Below are 23067 nucleotides of genomic sequence, written 5' to 3'. Positions count from 1 at the left end.
GTCTTGAATTGTATTTTTAAGGCAGTAGAATGTGAAAAATGTTCAAGGGTGTGGAGACTTTTTCAAGGCACTGTATATATAATTTTATTTTTTATTCACTGTAGCAGGCCCATAGAAAAACATAATACGAGGGTCATTCCCACAACTAGTCTATACGTATTTTATTAGAGCTAACCAAGGTTGTAAAATACACTTTTTACCTTTTATTAGCACGTATTAGTAACATTATCACTGGCCTCCCCCTTTTCTTGTGTCAAAGATCCTTTTGTTCCAGAACTTCACAAGTCCTCAGGGTCAGAACTCTCTATTCCCTGACAAGTGTTTCTTCTCGCCTCTGCTAATTCATTCACAGAAGAATCCTTGATGTCGCTCTCCTCCACACTGTTAACCTGGCCCAAATCTTGTTGGATACAAGCCATGTAAACGGGAAACAAATGTGTATTCAAAACAGGCATATGCAAATCCTGTCAACAGTCCTTCACTTCCTAATGCAACCAGTTTGCTCACGCTCAGTGCTGGATTTCAAAAAGGGGTCAGGTGGAATAATGCAATCTAACGCTGCAGTACAGTAAGGTAGCCTTTAGTACTTTTAAGTAAATCTGGAAACCACTGGTATCCAGTTGCGACACTTGACTTTAATTTCACCTTAATGCTACTGTATGTAAGGTACCCAGACTGTGGTGTTTCCATATTAAATGTCTTTCCTATTTCATATCAAATAGTGTGTTCTGTATCATTCTCTTGTGTTGTTCCTGCTTAGATCATTATTTACCCTGCCCACTACCATTCCATGAAAAATGACTACTAGTGTGTGCAGCTGTAATATCTCCATTACATACATCTCTTTGTAAACAAATGAGTCCTCCACTCTGTCCTAAATCAGTCTTCACTCAATTCCCTACTGACTAGGGAGACATTTGTTTTATTTAAAAAAAAATGTCAGGGGCTCCCGAGTGGCACATCCAGTAAAAGCACTCGCTAGAGTGCAGGATGCACTCTATAGCCTGGATGTCGCGAGTTCGAATCCAGGCTATTCCACAGCCGACCGTGGACGGGAGCTCCCAAGGGGGCGACGCTCAATTGGCCTAGCGTCGCCCAGGGGGAGGGAGGGTTAGGTCGGCCAGGGTGTCCTTGGCTCACCGCGCACCAGCGACCCCTGTAGTCTGGCCAGGTGCCTGCGGGCTTGCCTGTAAGCTGCTCAGAGCTGCGTTGTCCTCCGACGCTGTAGCTCTGAGGCGGCTGCACGGTGAGTCTGCAGAGTGTAAAGAAGCGGGCAGCTGACGGCACACGCTTCGGAGGACAGCGTGTGTTCATCTTCGCCCCTCCCGAGTCAGCGCAGGGGTGGTAGCGGTGAGCTGAGCCTAAAAATAATTGGGCATTTCAAATTGGGGAGAAAATAATAAAAACTATGAAAAAAAAAAAAAGTCAGAATCTGATATTAAGAATATACTCAATGACTCAATATTTGAAAGAAATTTTGTGGTGAAGAATTGAGGGGAAAAAAAACAACAAAAAACACATTGACAAAAGTGTAGGAAATGGCTTTATGTAGGAAAATATCTTTCTTGGGTAACAATGATACATTTTCCCGCGCACAAACAGTATCAATAAATAAACTCACAGAATCAGTAACTATTAGATTAGGAAAATCAACTCTTAACTAAAACATCCTTAGAAAAGGCTCTCTTTCCCATGCCAGTGGTGCATGCAGGCAGGTTGTCTGGAAGTCATAGCAAAAATATGTATCACCATCTTTTAACCTATACAGTATAATAAGTGAGAGAATGTCAGTTTTGAGGGGTATTGTCCTCTCCACCAACCCTGCACCATGTGGCAGTCCTCTTTTAAAGCTGTCATATTGTAATGTAAATTAGCTGCATTTAAGATGTCCTTTCAAAGAAACAATAATTGTTATTTTTTGCTAACCGTTAAACATTTTCTATCAAAAAGCATAACTTCCATAAAAGTGTAATCTTTGAAAATGGATTAGTGTTACATTTGTGTGAATAATTTATGAGCATGTTTAGTAGTCGAGATCAATGATCTTTGTAGGGAAGATTTGCCATTGCATTAATTCGCTGAGGGTCAATGCATGCAAAATACATTTTCTTATGTGGTTTCTTGTGTAGTACAGCATATAGCAATGCAACATTAGAGATCAAATCAGTCCCAACAGTTTTTGTTCAACACCACACAAAAATTCCTAATAAAGCATTTACGCTGGGTGTTGTATATTTTTGTTTACACTTATTTTTTGTGCCAAATCCACCTTCCCAGTCTCTATCTGTATGAATGCGGACATATGTACAGTGAGAATATTTTCTTTTCAAATCGAGCACCACTCCTAACTCAATGTGATGTGATAACTATTTCATAGCTGGGCAAAACAGAGCTGGATCAGAACACACAGCTGTACAATTAAGTCAAAGGTCAGCTGCTAGAAAGGACATCTTGAACATTATATTAAAAGCATAGGTTACTTAAGTTACAGTAACAGTTCATCTTTAGTTTCCACACTTTTCCATTTACATTTACACAAAGTAAAAGCAAAACTTCACCCAGGTGGAAAAATCCTCTAGATTGAAAAAAATAAAATAAAAATATACAAAATAAAATAAAATAAAATCTGTACCATAAGTGCAAAAAAAAAAAAAAAAAAAAAAAAAAAAGTAGTTTTTTATGATTTAACCAATTTAAATCCTGCTCCTGTGTCTAGCACAGTTGGAGGGAACCAACTCAGTTTTAGCCTCCTGAAACATCGGAAACAGAAAGTACAGGCCCAGAAGATTTGCATTCCACCGCACCAGTTAGCCAGGTGAACAAGGGGATAGGTAACATGGGGGAAGTTTGTCATCCAGTGCTTTGCAACATCATTTCCTGTTGGCAAATGGAGTGTATAGTCACTCCAGCGTTTAGATACACCATACACTGGGGTTATAGTCCGGCCTTTTTCAGCCCACCTGATGTTGTTGTCTGGGTTACAGTTATACTCCACCCATTCTGCAGTAAAGTCACCCAGCTGTGGTGGATCTGCTTCCTCAACATTTACAACTTTGGCCATTCCTGCACCCTGGACTGCAACAAAGAGGTCACAAACCTTCTTCACGTCTTTAACCCAAGGAAGGGCATTTTCAGTGTCCAATACAATTATCAGCCGTGAGCAGAAAGTGCCATTCTTCTCCGTCCACCAGTCAAGGATACTTTCAAGTTGCAAAGTTTCTCCTCCTGAAAGGAAAGTTGTGAGTAAGTCAAGATTATTATTACCAACACCAGCAACACTGTGATCTTAACGGAGGGAAAATGAATGGAGTTTAACAAAAATCAATTAGGATACAACAAAATGTTGATTGTAACCAGGATTTAGGTAGCAATAGCATCTAGTATAGCGAAAATGGTTACTCTGGGATACTCAGACCAGTCTTGTTTGCACTTTACATTAACAACCTGGGCATTATTATTGAAAACCCTGAATTCAATTTGTATGCACATGATACTGTATTGTGCTCCAATGGTTCTTTGCTTGACCAGGTTAATAAAAACTTGGAGGAAGCATTCAATACCATTCAGCAATTCTGTTGGGGTTTATACTTGACTTAAACTCCAAAAAAATAAAAGCAATGATTTTTATTCGGGGTGGGCACCAATATCGATATTTTGCTAATATCGATAATAATTTCCATATCGCGAAAATTCATGCACGCTCACAGAGACATACTTTGTATTGCTAATACTGCTACAAACGCAGTATAAACAAGTTTATTTTATATTAAGATACCACAAACCTTATGCATACCAATCATTGTCACTCTCGCAGGCAAACACCACACACTAAAGTATTATTTAACAATTTTATTCCATTGATTGGCGTTTAGGTACCAAATGCTATTTGCATGCTGCATTAAATACAATTGGCCATCCGTTTTGCATTGTTTTGAGATATGCGCATGGGTCAGCAGTTCATTACCTGTGCTATTATTAATGTATTTTTAAAAAGTGAACTTTTGGTATTACAAATGAGATGTACTTTTAAAACATCAAAACACATTTCAAAATAATACAAAATTCAGCATAACACTGTACCTAATACTTTTAGAGGTGTCATGAATCAGCTTTTACACGCAGCAGCTGAAGAGTCAATTACTTTCAGATTGGGTAGAAAGTCTGTGTGCAGTGAAGTATAAAAATATTTCGGTTTTGAGGTGACTGATGATGGAATAGTAAAACAATAAAACAAGGTCTTGTTTTCTCCATGGATATTGTGAAGCAAAGTACCACTAAGTTAAAGTAAGTTATTGCTTTTCATAGGTAAATATCTGTTAACATCTGTATATGTATATATGTTTGATATTGCAATGTGTTATTACATTTTTCTGTGTTTTGCAAGACTTTGATATTATCGCTATCGATAAACAATTTTCATATCGTTGCCCATCCCTAATTTTTATAAATATCTCGGTATGTCAAACTTTAAAATGAAGACTGGAAGGGTCCCTCATTAAACTAGTAAATAACTTCAAATATCTGGGAGTATGGTTAGATAGGAATTTGAATTATGCAACACATATCGATATGCTCTCACAAAAACCAAAACTGAAATTGGGTTATTTTTATAGACATAAATACGGTTTACTGTTTAGAACAAACTAGAAAACAACTGATCTTGAGTACTTTATTGCTTACCACATATTATTTATAGAGTATCTACTACCACAGTCTGTTCTAAGTTCTTCAGTTCCGAAAGTACGTACAGAATTTGGAAAAAAGGCATTCCGTTTTCTAGCTCCATGGTCTTGGAACAAACTTTAAGACCAACTGAAACTTACTGTCTTGATACCTTTAAAAGAGTTCAAAGAAACAACGTACCTCTATGTAGCCAAGACATGTATTTGTTTCGGCCGGTGCTCCTAAATTGTAATTTTGATTAAACTTGTTTGTACTGTTTGTGCTCATTTGATGTAAAACGGTAATCAACTATACTCAAAGTAACATTTACTACTTTTTTGGTTAGTTATGTAAACAGCATAAAAATTAATCAAAATGATGTTTCAGGAATATTACATTCATTAGCCTTTTTAATTACCAAAGTGCTGCTGCCAGTCATCTGAAGTCTCTGTTAAACGAGTGTGTGATTTGTAATGCAGTTACTGGGAATATGGGCTACTCAGTGGTGTTTTTTCTATTACCCAAAATAAACCAGTCAGGATTCACAAAGTGTCCCCCAATGTGAAATAATCTGCACCATCTTTATTCATGAAGTTTAAAAAAAAAAATCACTGAATCTAAACCTCTAGCAGTTTAGATTCTCATATTGTATGCATGGTCTACAATTCCTCATTCACCACTCTGATTCCCCTTGTTTTGTGAAACCTCGAACACAGAGATACTGCATCACTGAGGATGTATCTACTGTAAATGTACCCCAAGGATATTGTGATGAAAAATGTTAGAAATGTAACTACAGTATTGTTGCAGGGCTGAATTCTCTTAATGCTCATTGCTTTGCCATTAACAGCTGCAAGCAAGCACTCTGCGGCTGCCGTCTTTTTTTAATCCTCTTTTGAGGCAGCGAGAGGGGATGGATTACAGAAGCTGTTCACAGTCTGCTCCATCTGTCACCAAGCATCATCACCACTTTAAATCTGTCATACCGGAACCGTCCTGCAGGTTTACCTTGAGTCTCCAGATCCCTCTTTGTATACACAGCCACGACAGATGCAAGACAAATTAACAAGGAAACTTTTTACATTTTTTTTTTTATTGCAGCACCATGATCAAACATCACGGCACGCAATCTCCTTCGCAAGGATTAAAATGGTTTCCCCTCATTCTAGTCTGAAAGCCAAGTTCATACAGAAATGTGCACTTGAGCCAAATTTTGAACTTTTTTTGTTTTTTAAATGAAAAAACAAAATGGAAAAATGACAATTTCCATGATGGGCTGGATTTGTTGGTCTCTAGATACTGTATATGTAAAAATATACATATACATTCAGACAGATGTAGTGCCTCCAAAATATCCGTAGATTCTGATACTGTCAATGTTGTGCTAATTAAGCAAATGTACACATAAATATCAAAAGGCTACCAAAATTACATTTTTTGAAAGCTTTTTGATTAATCTGAATAAATATTATGAACACAGTATCTCAGTGTGCTGTAGTGCTATACCACTCAACCTCTTCTAACACACAGTTGTCTTCTATCAAATGTACCCATAGACAAGCTGCAAATCTATATAACCCCTCTTGAAAAGAGGGTGGAATTATGCCGTTACCTGCAAGAGCCCACTCGCCAGAGCTGTGAGAATGACCACTGTAATATATAACATAGGTGTCATGTCGGGGGCCGTCTGCGGTCCGCAGTTCAAGAAACGACTTGAGCTTGGTCTGGAGGGTATCGGAAGACAAACCACTGGTAGAGTAGTCACAGCCATAGGTCTCAATCATGTGGTAGGCAAAAAACCTCTGAATACTGCTCAGCATGCCAGTCGACCGGAGATTCAACTCCTGCACATGCTCAGGCGGAAGAAGTGTTGTCTGGCCATCAGGGCTACAGTATAAGGAGAAAGAAAAAGTGTCACGTGTGTTATCTGTCTATTAAACACTTTCACAATTCACTCCTGGTGGTCCTCCAGCAGAAGATATGGGGCTACACAGCAATTCACCTGGTCCCTGTGGTGATTAGGTCCAAGCCAAGGAGGATTTACCTGCCCGGTTGCCACAGTGCACTCATTTTTATTCTGTCTAGGTTGACTGAATCCCAAACAGGAACTGAACCAATTACCTCAAGCTGAAGAAGCTGTGTGTTCACCACTGGCTAGACCCATTCACTTGGGTCATATTATCAAATCTGATTTACACCTCTAAGTAATTAAATCATATCTAATTTTACAGTTCAGCACCAGGCACAGCCTTGTTTCCCAAAATTAGAGCCATCAGTAACATGAAAAAGTGTATCACCACGACTGACATGTAAAGTTTGACATACAGGCAGACATACAGGTGCAAACAAGTTAAGACTAGATTTTGTTACTGTTACTGTGAGAATGTCTCTACTCAAACAGAAAACAACTTTAATCTAAAAGCATTATTAGGACAGACATATACATATATATATATATATATATATTATCACCTACTGTCTCCTATTTAATTATTTTTTACAATCTTTTGTGATGTAATATTGTGACAGGATTGAAAGGAGTCCCTGTTGTAATTCGCCCTCCCGACCACCGGCAGCGCTGTGTAGGGTTGACCGTGATTGGGTCAGGAGGCTGAACCCTGACCATACAGGAAGTTCCGGGTCAGGCGGCCATCTTGGCCCAAGGTGGGACCATGCGGCCGTCAGGTCCCATCATTGCAATCAGCTGTGCTGTTCTCATCGATTGGCTGACGTGAGGCAGCGTGCTGATTGCAGGGGTGGGACTTGGCAGTATTTAAGCAGTATGGTTTTGCCATTCGGCCCCCTGTCCTGAACTGAAAACACGTGCTGTGCTTTGTTGTTGTTTTGTTTTATCAAACTGCTGTAATTCGCAGAAGCTTGAAACTTAAGGGACTTTGGTGGATTGCCGCAGTGGAAGAAACCCAGGACAAGCCAGTAATCCGTGGAAGGGGGCCAGGAGGCGGTGAGAGGAAACCCACTGCAGGAGCACAGAGAAACCCAGTGCTTCCTTTATTGTTGTGTGTAACGGGACGTTTTTGTTTATTCTTTTTATTTGAAACCTGAGTTTACCATCGCTGGTATTCCAGGTGGTTTTCTTGTTTATTTTCTGGAATACTGGACTGTTCTATTTTTGTTTGTTAAAATAAAATCCTGCCTGTACCATTAATGGTACAGGGCTCCAAGGACTAAACGACACTTCCGGCTCCTGTGTGCTGTCATTTCTGGTCCTTCCCTAAAGCTCCACCCACTACCCTCCCACAAGGTGGTGTCAGGAGTGGGATGAGCATGGACCGGCACACCCTGCAAGCCGTCTTGGAGGATCAGGAGAGACACCGTGACGGTGTAGAGCGGCGTCGGGAAGAACGGGATGCTCAGAGGGATGCTGAGCGTTCAGCCCATCTGACCGCGATGACTGACAAGATGGCGGCCATGTGTCTGGCCATTCAGAACCTGGTAGTGGCCCAGGCCCAGGCCCAAGCCCAGGTCCCGGCCGCAGCAGCTGGACCAGCGCAGCCGACGCCCAAAATCCGGCTGCAAAAGATGACCTCAGAAGATGACCCGGAGGCCTTCCTGACCACATTTGAGCGGGTGGCTACAGTGTCAGGGTGGCCAGCCAGATGTTGGGCGGCACAACTCGCCCCCTGTCTGACTGGTGAGGCGCAGGCAGCATACCGGGCCCTGAGCAATGTGGCAGCGGAGGATTATCCCCAGGTGAAGGCAGCTATCCTCCAACGCCTCAATATCACTCCGGAAACGCATTGCCGGCGTTTCCGGACCTACAAGCGTCCAGAGGGAACCCGGCCCCGCATTGCGGCCCAGCAACTCTGGGACCATCTGACCCGCTGGCTGCGTCCCACTGAACGGACCACCCAACAAATCATGGAGTCTGTGGGGGTCGACCAGTTCCTGGAGGTGTTGGAACCGGAGACTCGAGCCTGGGTCGCTCGCCACAGTCCCGAGACGATGGACAAGGCCGTCGAACTGGCGGAGGCTTTCGAGGATTCACTGCTTCGGGTGGACCCCAGTCCAGCCCCAGCAGTCCCAGTGAAGCATCGCCCTTTACCAGCGCACCCAAGGACTGCAGCGAGGCCTTCAGTTTTCCCCGTCCCTTTGAGCGCCTCGACTCCAAAGTGGAGACCGAGGTTAGCTCCCAGCTGGGCCAGAGAGAATCCCTGGACCCCCCCCCCCCAGTGGTGGACCAAGGGACAAGCAGCCGTCTCCCACAGCGTTGCCTTCCCCTACCTGCTTCCGGTGCCATGAGGTGGGACACATCGCGAGATTCTGTCCTGCCGCAATGGAGTGTGACGTGGCCTTGCGATGTCCGGACGCAGAGGGTGGTGAGTACAGGGGAAGGGGTCGGGAGGGGCCTTGCATTATTAATGTAGTTGTTGGTAATATGAGTACCCACGCATTAGTGGACTCAGGGTGTAGTCACACTATAATTCGGTCTGCTCTCTTGGAGGGTACGCCCTGGCGGCCACAGGGGTCTGTGACCATCTCGTGTATTCATGGAGAAACCAAGGCGTATCCTACCACTAAAGTTAGAATGACTGTGGAAAGTCGGACGTGCCACGTAGTCGTGGCCGTCGCTAAAAAGGTGCCATACCCAGTAATTTTGGGTCGAGATTGGCCTTACTATACAAAAGTTAAGGTCAATGCGGCTCGGCCACCTATTGTAGAAAAGGTGGTCGCAATGGGGGATCCAATTGGCCAGATCTTCCCCTTGCAGGCCGACATATTTACTTCCAGGTTCCGGCCCCATAAAACTAAAAGAGAGCGGAGGGCCGAGAAACTTGAGGGGGCATTAATGAGGCAAGGCTGGGGATTGGTGGGAGAGTCTGCTTTGCCTGTCAAACGAACACAGAAGGGGGTGGGTGTCCAGTGTGACCAGCAGGAGCGGGTTACTGAGATCCCTAGAGCAGAAGCTACTGTGGCCCCGCTCGGCATACCGCAATTCTGGGACCGGGGTGTGGACCTAGAGTGGGAGCAAAGTAACGACCCCACTCTGGTGCACATCCGGGGGCGGGTTCGGTCTGTCGAGGGGAAGGAAGTTGAAGGCTGCGGGCCGCTCACATTTCCTCACTTCATCGTGATGGGGCATTTGCTGTATAGGGTATCCCAAGCCCCGGGCACAGGACAGCCTGTAACCCAATTATTGGTTCCTAGGTCTTTCCGCCGGGAGGTCATGCGGTTGGCACATGATATTCCCTTTTCTGGCCACCTGGGGCGGGAAAAGACCTTGGAACGAATACTGGCCCGGTTTTATTGGATGGGACTCCACGTGGATGTGAGGAAATATGTAGCGGAGTGTCCCGATTGCCAGAGAGTAGCGCCGGGGCGGGTTCGCCCGGCCCCGCTGGTCCCACTGCCCCTGGTTTGTACTCCCTTCGATCGCATAGCCATGGACATAGTGGGCCCAGTGCATCCCGCCGACTCTGGATATACGCACATTCTAGTAGTGGTGGATTATGCTACGCGATATCCAGAGGCGGTGCCACTGCGCTCCACTAGTGCCGTCGCCATTGCTAAAGAACTAGTTGAGATCATTGCTAGAGTAGGGGTGCCCAAAGAGATTCTGACGGATCAGGGAACCAACTTCATGTCCGATACCCTCAAAGAAGTATACAAAATTTTGAAAATCCGTCCCATCAGGACCTCTGTGTACCATCCGCAGACAGATGGCCTGGTGGAAAGGTTTAATCAGACCCTGAAGCAAATGCTGAGGCGATTTGTGAACCAGGAACAAAAACATTGGGCAAAACTCCTCCCCTTCCTGATGTTTGCAGTGAGAGAGGTGCCACAGAGTTCAACAGGGTTCTCCCCGTTTGAGCTGCTATATGGGAGACAACCCCGAGGCATTCTCGATCTCGTGCGAGAAGGGTGGGAGGACCAAACCTCTACTTCTAAAAATGTAGTCAAATACATACTACTGCTAAGAGATCGCTTAGAATTAGTCGGTCGTTTGGCTCAAGAGAACCTGCGCAATGCTCAGCATCAGCAGCAGCAGCAGTACAATCAAAAAGCACGAATTCGGACTTTTCGACCTGGAGATAAGGTACTGCTGCTCCTTCCCACAGCCGAATCTAAGTTGTTTGCCAAGTGGCAGGGGCCTTATGAGGTGGTTCGGGCTATAGGGAGAGTGAATTATGAAATCAGGCAGCCCGACCATCGAAAACCACTCCAAATTTATCATGTAAATTTGTTAAAACCCTGGAGAGACAGAGAAGCCCTGTTTGTTGCTAATGATAGCCCCGAGGAGGATTTCGGTCCTGAGGCAGGGCCATCTGGTCAAACAGCTAAAATTTCGATGGGGGAACAGTTACTTCCCCGTCAGAAACAGGAGCTGGGTCAATTAATTGAGGAATTCAGTGATGTTTTTTCTGAGTTGCCCGGTAGAACTGACATTATTGAACATGCCATTATTACTCCGCCAGGTGTTCGGGTGCGTCAGAGGCCTTACCGGATCCCGGAAAGTCGGCGGGGTGTAATGCGCCGGGAAGTGGCCAGTATGCTCGAGCTGGGAGTAGTGCAGCCTTCCCAGAGTGAGTGGTGTAGTCCTGTGGTAATGGTACCTAAGAAGGATGGCTCCACTCGTTTCTGTGTGGACTTTAGAAAGGTGAACGCTATCTCTAAGTTCGATGCGTACCCCATGCCTCGAGTGGATGAGCTCCTCGACAGACTGGGTAAGGCGAGGTTCTTGTCCACTCTGGACCTGACAAAGGGATATTGGCAGATCCCGTTAACACCCAGTTCCAAGGAGAAAACCGCATTTGCTACCCCGGATGGCTTGTTTCATTTCAAGACCATGCCCTTCGGTTTGCATGGGGCCCCAGCTACCTTCCAGAGACTGATGGACAAGGTGTTACGTCCCCATCATCAGTATGCGGCAGCATATATTGATGACGTTGTTATTTTTAGCTCTACCTGGAAGGAGCACCTTGATAGATTGGCGGCTGTCCTGCAGTCTTTGAGGGAGGCGGGGCTAACAGTCAACCTAGGCAAATGCGCGTTTGGCAAACAAGAGACCCAATATCTTGGCTTTAGCATGGGTAATGGTCGGGTGAAACCAGTGGCTTCCAAGGTCCAGGCCTTGGTGGACACTCCGGTCCCACGAACCAAGGCTCAAGTGAGGTCACTTTTGGGGCTGGCAGGCTATTATCGCCGTTTTATCCCAGAGTTTTCCACCATTGTTAGCCCCTTGATTGACCTCACTAAGAAGAGCGCCCCAAACACTGTAAAATGGTCAGATGAGTGTCAGGAAGCGTTTGACACGATAAAGCGGATACTTTGCCAAGCCCCTGCACTAGTTTCACCAGATTTCGACAGGGAATTCATCCTCCAGACAGACGCCTCGGATGTCGGTCTGGGGGCCGTCTTGTCCCAGGAGATCGATGGGGTAGAACACCCCGTGCTATACATTAGCAGGAAAATGGCTCAAAGGGAGCGCAACTACTCAGTTATTGAGAAGGAGTGCCTGGCCATTAAATGGGCCACAAACTCTCTTCGATATTATCTCCTGGGGCGGTCCTTCACTCTTGTCACAGATCACGCTCCTCTTAAGTGGCTAAACACGATGAGGGACACGAACGCCCGGATTACTCGGTGGAGTCTGGCGCTGCAACCCTTTAACTTCACTGTTAAACATCGTTCGGGTAAGGAGCATCAAAATGCTGATTTTTTTTCAAGGGAGGGGGGTCATTTAGGGGAGTTAGGGTTGGCCGAGTGTGCCTACGGCTCCACTCTGAGGGGGGGGATGTGTGACAGGATTGAAAGGAGTCCCTGTTGTAATTCGCCCTCCCGACCACCGGCAGCGCTGTGTAGGGTTGACCGTGATTGGGTCAGGAGGCTGAACCCTGACCATACAGGAAGTTCCGGGTCAGGCGGCCATCTTGGCCCAAGGTGGGACCATGCGGCCGTCAGGTCCCATCATTGCAATCAGCTGTGCTGTTCTCATCGATTGGCTGACGTGAGGCAGCGTGCTGATTGCAGGGGTGGGACTTGGCAGTATTTAAGCAGTATGGTTTTGCCATTCGGCCCCCTGTCCTGAACTGAAAACACGTGCTGTGCTTTGTTGTTGTTTTGTTTTATCAAACTGCTGTAATTCGCAGAAGCTTGAAACTTAAGGGACTTTGGTGGATTGCCGCAGTGGAAGAAACCCAGGACAAGCCAGTAATCCGTGGAAGGGGGCCAGGAGGCGGTGAGAGGAAACCCACTGCAGGAGCACAGAGTGCTTCCTTTATTGTTGTGTGTAACGGGACGTTTTTGTTTATTCTTTATATTTGAAACCTGAGTTTACCATCGCTGGTATTCCAGGTGGTTTTCTTGTTTATTTTCTGGAATACTGGACTGTTCTATTTTTGTTTGTTAAAATAAAATCCTGCCTGTACCATCAATGGTACAGGGCTCCAAGGACTAAACGACACTTCCGGCTCCTGTGTGCTGTCATTTCTGGTCCTTCCCTAAAGCTCCACCCACTACCCTCCCACAAATATGCTGTCAGACACCAATTCATCATTATTAATTAGAAAAAGTAGATGCAGTATAAATAAAAAGTGGCCCGTGACACAACATAACATGTTATGAAACAAGTGTCAGCCATCCGCTATTTTTCGCTTTACAAGCCTGCCGTGCAGCCATCTCAGCATCGGAGGACCACGCAGTTCTGAATTGCATACAGACAGGCCTGCAGGTGACCGGCCAATCACAGGGGTCACTGGTGTGCAGTGAGCCAAGCATTCTCCAGCCAACCAAACCCCTTCCCCGCCCGGTCAGCACTTGGCCAATTGTGCGTCGCCCCCTGGGAACACCCCATCCATGGTCAGCAGTGGCATAGCTTGGAATTGATCCAGCGATCTCCAAGCTATAGGGCGCATCCTGCACTCTGGGCAGAGTGCCTTTACTGGATGCGCCACTTGGGAGCCCCAGATTCATAACATTATTAAAGTAAGTACAGTCATCTTCAAATGAAATATTAGCAACTGTATTCTCTACTGCTTCCACTTATGAGGCAGCCATATAGTTTGTTTATCTATTTCCAAACTGTAAAATGTAGCAGTTTTAAAGTATTTTCCATGTTTTGCCGGCCCCTGAAAAGCATTTGGAGACACCTAAATTCAGTTTCTTGATTCATCCTGATGATATTACTTCTCAAATGCTGTTGTCCATTACAAAATATGTCTCTATCGAATGAGTAATTTGCATTAAAGGAATTTATTACCTGCAGTAGTTGGTGGGGATTACAACCGCGTATCCCACACAGGTTCCTACCAAACAGTTTCCCAGTTCATGGAACAGACCATGAGTCAGCGACTCCAAAGGCAGGACCACCAAAAACACACTCATAAAGATTCCATTGGTAGGCTGTAATAAAAAATTAAAAAGATGATAAAAGCACTGTATTGCACCCATAACACAGCACTGCAGAGTAGTGGTTAGGGCTCTGGACTCCTGACCGGAGGGTCGTGGGTTCAATCCCGGGGGCGGGGGCGGGGGACACTGCTGTTGTACCCTTGAGCAAGGTACTTTACCTAGATTGCTCCAGTAAAAACTCAGCTGTATAAATGGGTAATTGTATGTAAACATAATGTGATATCTTGTAACAATTGTAAGTCGCCCTGGATAAGGGCGTCTGCTAAGAAATGTAATAATAATAATACCAAAACACTGATCAACAATATTTGTGAGAATATGAGAAAATCTCATTCTAATCCAATTTTGTGCATGCCTACCCTCCCTTCTTTCCTTTGGAGAAAAGTCGTTCCCTATTAGCCAATCAGGTGTTTGTACATTCGGCGCCGCTTTATGGGAACGCCTCGGGAGAAGGAAAAATATCCTGAATAAGCGGCTGTCCCAAATAAACGAGACGCAGTTGATATGACCTTAGTGACACTTTGTTTCATCATGAAAAGAAAAACAATGAAATCACATCAAGATTATGATTAAATGTTAAATACATAATTTAAAATACGATTCAATGTTTATTTTTATTCCTAAACAAAATGAATCGCTGTTTTTTATTTCTGCATGAAATGAAAAAGAATGAAATCCCATCTTATCACCAGGTGAGGCACCTGCGATGTTGACACAGCAACTTTCTTTGCAACAGCAGCCTGAGAAACCACAGGAGACTCCTCCTCCTTCAGGAGTCCCACGTGGTTTACGCAATTTACGCAAGTCACAGCGTAATCATACAATCACTGCACTGTGCTACGCGATCAGTCTTCTTCTAAAAAGCGATCTCTGTTCATCATTTGAAAATACTGTATCCCAATTAAACATAATAGCATTGGGAAAAACCGTCTCCCAGTGTTGTATCCCGTTTAAGCAGAAATCCTGATTATCAGTATCATGATCAGGCAGTGCCAACAGTACTGCACAATTACAATGACTATGCATATATTTTAACACATGGCCATGTAGTTTTATTAACATTCTGTGAAAACAGTACTTTATAGCCATTAGCTCATCAAACTTTCATTTTGTGAGCAGTGTTATTTGATGCAGATGCTTAGTCACTTGTATCAGTCCATTATCTGGGAGGTTCAGGCAGTCAGTGAACATGCAGTGTTTGTCTGCAAAGCACTGTATGTGTGCAAGACAGACTGCAATCTCTAAACTTTCCATGTACAGTACTGGAAGAATATGTAACAGAATCATTCAAAAAATCATGCTGGAAATGATACAGTATACACCATTTAATATTTAATTAATTCACACTCTGCATTTCAAATTGCATTTCAACATAAACAAGACTTTGTTTCATTTAATTAAATCCCCACCAGTGGCAGGTCTAATTACTGTAATTTTATACAGCTGAATATCTTAAGTAGTAAAATTAGTTGATGTGTTATGTTCTTCTAAAAAACTATTTATAATGGAGCCTGTGCTCACATCTTATCAAACAACATAGGAGCAGTGGCAGTGCACAAAGCAGCCTATACCATTATAGCATAGGCTGAATAGCACACTTGTTGTTTGTTGTATTTCTTACTGATATAAGAGTGCTGCTGGGGTTAAGTATTACACTACTACTACTTCCAGGTCAGAGATGATTGTGAGATCTCGATGGAGGCTTTAACTTCTCACCAGGATGTCACGACTTAAACAGAAAATGATACCAGTCTAAACAACATAAAGAACAGTTAAGATAACTATGAAAACACACAGCAAATCCATTCTTACTATATCTGTTTTGTATTACCCTGAGCTTTAACCCCACTGTTCAATAAGGTACACTGGTATATTTGTGGTTAACTGTACTGTATGAGGGGTAGCAAATGACACAAACTCTTTTTAACAACATGACCTTTCACTCAATTTAGTTGTGGATATTTGCTTTCCTTAAGGTTTACCAGTATGGCAAAGCCTTTTTTGTATTTAATTTTTGTTTTTGTTTTATCAAAGCATGCATTGTTTGATAAATATTGCTAAGTTTCTGCACGCAACCATATTTTCTGGGTAGGCCTCAGGCCCATGAAAAGCCCCCCCCCCCCCCCCCGCCCCGCCCCGCCCCGCCCCCAATAAAAACGGTTTTAGGTCGAGTGTCCCTACTGAAGCTTCCAAATAATACACACAAGATAGTAATATTTTGTGGATAGCCCTCATTGTATGTTTTATATATATATATATATATATATATATATATATATATATATATATATATATATATATATATATATATATAACATACAATGAGACCAAGACTGACCCCAATCCATATACTAAATAATAGAGATATAATATTAACTACCTTTTTGATAAATTGGCTATTACTAAAATGATCAAGTGAAAGCAGCCAGACTACATAAACTCCTCCATACACAGTATCCTATTCATTACCTAAATAACACGCTGCAATTACCTGTACATTTTGAATCATTTTCCACACTATGGCCAGTGTAAGTTGGCAAGAGAGATAGTGGGGTTCTAAGTCAAGCTTTATGTAAGCTACTTTAATAGTTTTGCATATCTCTTGGTTCAAGATATGTTTAACAAGCTATTTAAATTGTTTAGTGGTAGGAAGATAAATCATCTTGCAAATATGGAACTGCAAACTTAAAGAAATCTAAAATGCTTTGACATTAAGAAATAATGACAATACAGATGAACCCGTTTTATATCACCTCGCTTACTATCATACTGTTTGGAAAACCCACCACTTCAACTCTCTGATTGGTTAAATGTAGTGTCAAGACATAACACAGCAACACAGCTGTCGTGTGGTTCCAAGTTTGTTTTTTTTTTTCAACCAGTGCGTGCAAGTGATCTAGTGCAGAGTGCTTACAAAGGTACCACGCAATGTTCCTGTCAGGACAACTGAGGAAGTCAGCACCTCCGGTCACCTTTTTTTTAAAGTAACAAAAATACTTATTCACCGCCAAACATGAGCTACTTTAGATGTGTAATGACTGCAGTATAGGATACTAACCTTAAGGTTAGGGTTTCGGTGTAGGGAGAGGATTATTCATTGTTTTAGTAGTGCAGTGTCCTGACAGGAGAACTTCGTGTTACCTTTGTAAGGACAGCTGATCTAGTCTGCTAGCAGCGCAATCAATCCTTATCATTAAAGGCACAGTAGCATCCGCAAGACGGGAGGATTGGAAACGGCTTGGGGAGAACCTTGATAATATCATCTCACAAACTTGCTTATTGTCACGTTTTATGCAGCCTGTCAAATGCTGCGTGGCCGGGCTTTACTAAGTAACCACATGATATAATTAGTTTCCAACGCAACTAACAACCAATAATCATCTCGGCTGATAAACTCACATTTTAAGCAGCCGGTCAAATGCTCCGTGGGCGGTCTTAATGGGATACAGTTCAGTTACAAAACACCAACGTCACCAGATTTTAACAGTCTTATACAAATGCACACACACAAAAAACACCAAGTGCAATGCCTAATTGATAGCTCTCATCAGTCGACAATTCATGCCTTTTTTTAGATAATGACACAAACTGTTTCGTTCCAGTTAATGATACAAAACATATCCGTCCTGTAGTAAACTATATGCATTTGTACAGTATTAAAACACTGCTCTTTAATTTAACTCTGGAGCAGGCTGTGTGATCCAGTGGTTAAAGAAAAGGGCTTGTAACCAGGAGGTCCTCAGTTCACTGTGTGATCCTGAGCAAGTCACTTAACCTCCTTATGCTTCGTCTTTCAGGCAAGATGTTGTTGTAAGTGACGGTGCAGCTGATGCACAGTTCACACACCCTAGTCTCTGTAAGTCGACTTGGATAAAGGTGTCTGCTAAATAAACAAATAATAATAATAACAACAATAATAATAATAATAATAATAATAATAATAATAATAATAATAATAATAATAATAATAATAATAATTCAGTTTGTTTTCTTTCTTTTTTCCCACACTCATAATGTTGTCATAGGCAAATGTGAAACCCAATTTATATCATGACCCACTTTATATCACGAATTATCCCTGCACAGAAAATCATGATATAAAGCGGGTTCATCTGTATTACATTTTCCTGAATAAAACATCTATCTCTGTTTTCAACATGCTGCAGGAACTTTTGGAGAGAAGACTGTGGGTTGCTCATGAACACAAATTAGACAATGAAAGTACTGTATGCCACAAAAGACATAAATAAAACATTAGGTACTGTATGTATGAGTAGACCTAAAGGCTTCTCTCCTATGGTGCTACTGACAGTCTGTGCGAGAGCCTACAGTGTCTTTTTGTCCTTTTTCATCTTTTTGGATGTTTGTCATGTGCATAATTAGAATCTAGAGATGAAAATGCTAGCCAAAAACAAGATTTGGAAACTCTGGACTTTTTGTAACAAATAGAAGTGTATAGTGTAGTAATATAGGAGGCTGTGTGGTCCAGTGGCTAAAGAAAGGGGCTTGTAACCAGGAGGTTCCCGCTTCAAATCCCACCTCATCTGTGACTGGCAGCAGTTTTTCCTAGTGGAAAACGCTGACGTGTGCGACCATCGCTTTCACAACCTCAAGTATCTTCCCCCTTTTAACTTGCTTAAAATATAAATAATTTCAACATTTAAACAGGTCTAAATCATTCTAAGCATTTTTACTATTATCCAAGTCCTACCTGCCAGGATACTGCACCCAGAATTGCTGTTGATAAGAGACTGAAAAACACCAGCCGTTCCGAGATCAAACAGAAGTGTCGCATTCCTTTGGAGGCCATAACCCTGTCCAGGTTTCTGCTGTCAGTACGTTGTGTGTAGTAGACATTATGACAGTCATTTAATTTGCTGTGGAAACCCCAGACTGTTATGATGAAAATAACATGGCAGACCAACCAAAAGATCCCGAAAATTGAGAACCCGGGGATCACAAAATACCACAGATGCAAATCCCCTAGTTTAAAGGCAGCCAGGATGAAGAAGATGATCTCAACAAGTCCCAGTGGAAGAATGGAGAGCCTCCTGCACAGACGGCCGCGGTTCAGAAATGGCAGCCACCGCTCAGTGACAGAAAGCCCACTAAAGTAGACGTCAAGTAGCGGGTCACAGATCAGACGGCTAAAGAAGCATGCAAGGGCAAAAGGGTTGGTGGGAATATTTAAGCTGGGGAAAAACAAGATGGAGGAAAGCACAGTAAAAGTAACTAAGTTTGGAACTGCTAGGAAAGACTTCATCCGCAGGTCAATAATCAGCATGGCCAAAGAGGCTACCAGAAGGATGATACTCATGGACTTCTCCAGCAGCATGGCAGTGCTGGCAATTGCAAAGCCAACAAGTTCCAAAAACTCTGCAGAGGTCAGAAGGGCTGGCCGATAGCGGACACAACCGCAAACCCTCTCTACCAGAGCCCACAACGTCCTGATGATGATACTGGTCAGCAGAAGGTACTTGGTGGCTTCCTCCTTTACATCACTTTTGAAGGAGGGATTATTTAAGAAACACAGCAGCCCAAGAAGAAATCCAAACCACAAATGGGAGAGACTCAAACTTGCTGCCTCCATGGAGAAGTAGTAATACAATATGCTGGCGATGCCTAGAACAAACAGTCCCAAGATAAAGATGACTAATATTATGGTATCTGCTGTCTTCTCCCATCTTACATAAAGGCCCATGCATAAGGCCACCATCAAATTTAAACTGGCTAGGCAGCCAAGATAGCGCACTGAGGAATGCATGCTGACATCTTTATTTGCCTCTTCCAGTCGAGTCATTGTTGCGTAGAGACAGTGACTGACACAGTAACGTAAAGATCTACACATGTACTTTAATATATAAACAGACTCCTCTTAGAAATGATGTCCACGGAAGGTTCATCCAGAATATGTGAAGCTCAAGAATGCTGAAAAAGTAATTCTTCTGTTTTCAGCCTTTCACAATTGAGCTACAGAAAAAGAAAAACAAAACAGTATTAAGAAATTAAGGGAGTCATTTCCAATAGCTTAGTCTAACATTTTTTATTTTATAATATGTTAACTTTCCTGCTACATGGATATTTACTTTATTTTATTGCAGTAAATTGATAGGTGGTGTTTTTTTTTTTTTAATTATTACTGCTACTGATGTGGTTAAACGTATTAATTTGTGTAGTGCAAATCTAACAAGTTCTAACTACATAAATTCAGTGAAACCTTGCTATTAAGTACAGTCAAGGGATCAACAATTGTGGTCTATAAAAGGGGGTGGCCATACTACTAAATGTAGCGTACATAGAACTTCTTATAACAAATTAACACAACTAGATTGACAACTGAATACATTTGTTAGGGAATTTATTTAAATGGTTAATACTGAACACTTTAACCAAGCAAACTGTTTTAATTTATTAGTCAATTTTAGATTCCGATCAGTTTAGTTATTTTTTCCCCCCCAAAGGTTTTCCATTAAAATATATATATATATATATATATATATATATATATATATATATATATATATATATATATATATATATATGGTGATTTTTAGTTTATTGCACGTTTGGTTCAAATTCACAGTTTAACATATTTACAAATTGATTTAGGCGTGTACAATACATCATAGAATTTGGCTTTACTGTTATTTTCTCCTTGAACCGGCATGCCCAGTTGTATTGTGCTACCAGCTACTGTATGAGCAGGACAAACCAGTGCTGGTCAATGCTGGGATTTTATACGTAAATAAAGTTTGTCTTATACTGCATCATGCGGACACTCCCTCTTTACAGGGATAACATGTATTACTTTGAAAACAATAAAAAGGTCCTTAAAGTGACACCAAACTGAAAATGCATTGCCACTTTCACTTCCCGATTTGCCTCACATTCTAAGATTTAAAGTGAAAAACAAATATCATTTTAAAAATAAATTAATTAGGAATTCACTTTTTGGTAAATGCAAACACATCTGAAACGCAACAGATACTGTTTAAAGACCAGCACAGATTACACTTGTATTAAATATCAAAATAAATCAATCACGATAAGTACGCCAATGAATACATGGACAGTTTACCTATACATTATATTGGTGTTATAAAAAATATATCATAACATGACCAAAAAACAATTTTTATTTTACGAGTAGAATGGATTTCCTGTTCAGAATGAAATGGTCAGGTTTACTATAACGTACGTACCTTTTTTCAATGACTTTCAACAACAAAGCTTGAACACAAAATGCCTGTTGTGACGTTTTAATATTTATATATATAATTAATAATTCCAAAGAGATTGTTTAAACTTCCTCATTTAATTTCATGTGATATCACAGTTTAAAAAGTTTCACTGCTACAAACGCCATGTTTGCACCGTGTCAAAGTACTGTAAGCAGCTTGGTTCAAACTACTCAGGCGAGGACGAAGCTACTGCAGAAAATAACACTGCGCATAGTTGGAATACCACTACTGGCACAGGATATAGAATAACCTGGGGCCATATTACAGAACAATTTCCTAACTTGCTTTCCTATCTTATCTTTCATGGCTAGGATATGATTTTTACAAACTTGTAATTGCAAAAGCATTTCCTGAGTCCTAAGTGACTCATCCTATCCTAACATTAGTTAGAACATCCTATTTAACGCCAATCGTATCCGCAGGTTACAGCTTTAAGTTATGGCGTCTAAATCGATTTAGAAACGCATGTCTTTAAATTTTACTAGGGAAGAGAATAAGGTTTTTGATCGCAGAAAAACCTACGATAAAATCTAGTTAACAGCAATAAATAAAAACAAATGTTTATTAATAATAATAATAATAATAATAATAATAATAATAATAATAATAAAAATTCAGTCATAAACACCATTTAATTTGAATTAGGAATACCAACACACAACAGTATTTCACAGGCTAAAGTAAAGCTATAAATATGAATAAGTAATGTGATGTTCGTGTTCCGGTGTGGTAGAAAGTGTGTAATATAATTGTGTACAAGAGTCCAAACAAGTATTTTTCGAGTTACGTTACATATGCGCCGCTGGTCATAGTTCAATGGAGCGTCTCGCTAACACAAAATAACACGCCAGAATCAAATAGTTACAGTTACTATCATTCGTTTTATACACACACACACATATATATATATATATATATATATATATACATATATATAGCAGGAGTTACATAAATACAGTACAACAAAGGTATTTCTTATCAGAACTGTCACAGATTATAAAGGCACAAGCAGCACATTTAAAACCAAGTTTTACAGTTAATATAATAGATGCATTTTTCTGTCTATAAACAGTCTGAGCAAAGTAATGTTGCATATTTATTAACCACTTGCTAAGCCACAACTGTTCATTGTACTTGCTGGTCAGTTAGTTCTGACGTCTCTGACGTCCCTGCCACTGGTGTTGAATATTCAGGATGAATCCATTGATTTTATGGCAGGTAGAATTTGGGTTAACTTCTCAAACGATGCAGTGCCACTTAAAAGTGTGCTTAACGAGGGTTTTAAAAAAGTTTCATTTTAGCTATATTAACATTATTACTGTTTAAAACAAAAACAAAAAAAAAACTTTAAATCAAGATATGAAAATATACAAACATAACACTTTCATTTTGAGAGGGTTTCATCATTTTAATTTCAGAAGTACCGGTATACAGTCCAGACTGGGCTATAGCCCATTGTCCTATACACCAAAACACATACCATGTCACCAGCATTGGCAGCAGTACCATCTATTCCACAAACCCTCTCCTTAGTTGTTTTTTTTTTTTTCTGTCCATACCTTGGTAGTTATTGTGATTTCTTGATGGTATTTGTTGTCCATTCCATGTTTTTTTCTTTTTTTGTTTTGTGTTTTTATGTTGGTTATTTGATATAAACCTGCTGGATAAACATAAAAATGACCTCTATTTAGGGGGTTTATTTTAAAAGCTTGGTAACTTATGTTGAGTAAATATAAGTAAATAAATCCCCGGAACTAAACAAGCTAGTTACGTTAATTGCTAATCTAATTGCTAA

At 41.6% G+C, this 23067-nt stretch overlaps 1 protein-coding gene across 1 annotated transcript; it reads right to left on the bottom strand.

The window, feature by feature from the left end:
* Window positions 1-1525: 1525 nt before the first annotated feature.
* Window positions 1526-21461, bottom strand: LOC117414852 (transmembrane protein 168-like). The gene is made up of 5 exons (XM_034024678.3): window positions 21234-21461; window positions 18743-20001; window positions 13880-14022; window positions 6275-6549; window positions 1526-3225 (listed from the first exon to the last, which is right to left on the bottom strand). The coding sequence occupies exons 2-5, from the start codon at window positions 19877-19879 to the stop codon at window positions 2678-2680; spliced, it is 2103 nt and encodes a 700-aa protein (XP_033880569.3). The 5' UTR covers window positions 19880-20001; window positions 21234-21461; the 3' UTR covers window positions 1526-2677.
* Window positions 21462-23067: the final 1606 nt, after the last annotated feature.

The sequence above is a fragment of the Acipenser ruthenus genome, chromosome 7 (assembly GCF_902713425.1).
Source record: "Acipenser ruthenus chromosome 7, fAciRut3.2 maternal haplotype, whole genome shotgun sequence".
Taxonomy (NCBI): domain Eukaryota; kingdom Metazoa; phylum Chordata; class Actinopteri; order Acipenseriformes; family Acipenseridae; genus Acipenser; species Acipenser ruthenus.
Note: the sequence above shows the minus strand (reverse complement) of the source record. Positions and strands in the feature narration are given on the sequence as shown.

Coding starts and splice junctions, on each gene's coding strand:
- LOC117414852 (XM_034024678.3), bottom strand. CDS start 19,879: ATGTGTAGATCTTTACGTTACTGTGTCAGTCACTGTCTCTACGCAACA. Junction 14,023..18,742: donor TGGGTGCAGTATCCTGGCAG/GTAGGACTTGGA, acceptor TTTTTATTACAG/CCTACCAATGGAATCTTTAT. Junction 3,226..6,274: donor TGGCGAGTGGGCTCTTGCAG/GTAACGGCATAA, acceptor CTTTCCTTTCAG/GAGGAGAAACTTTGCAACTT.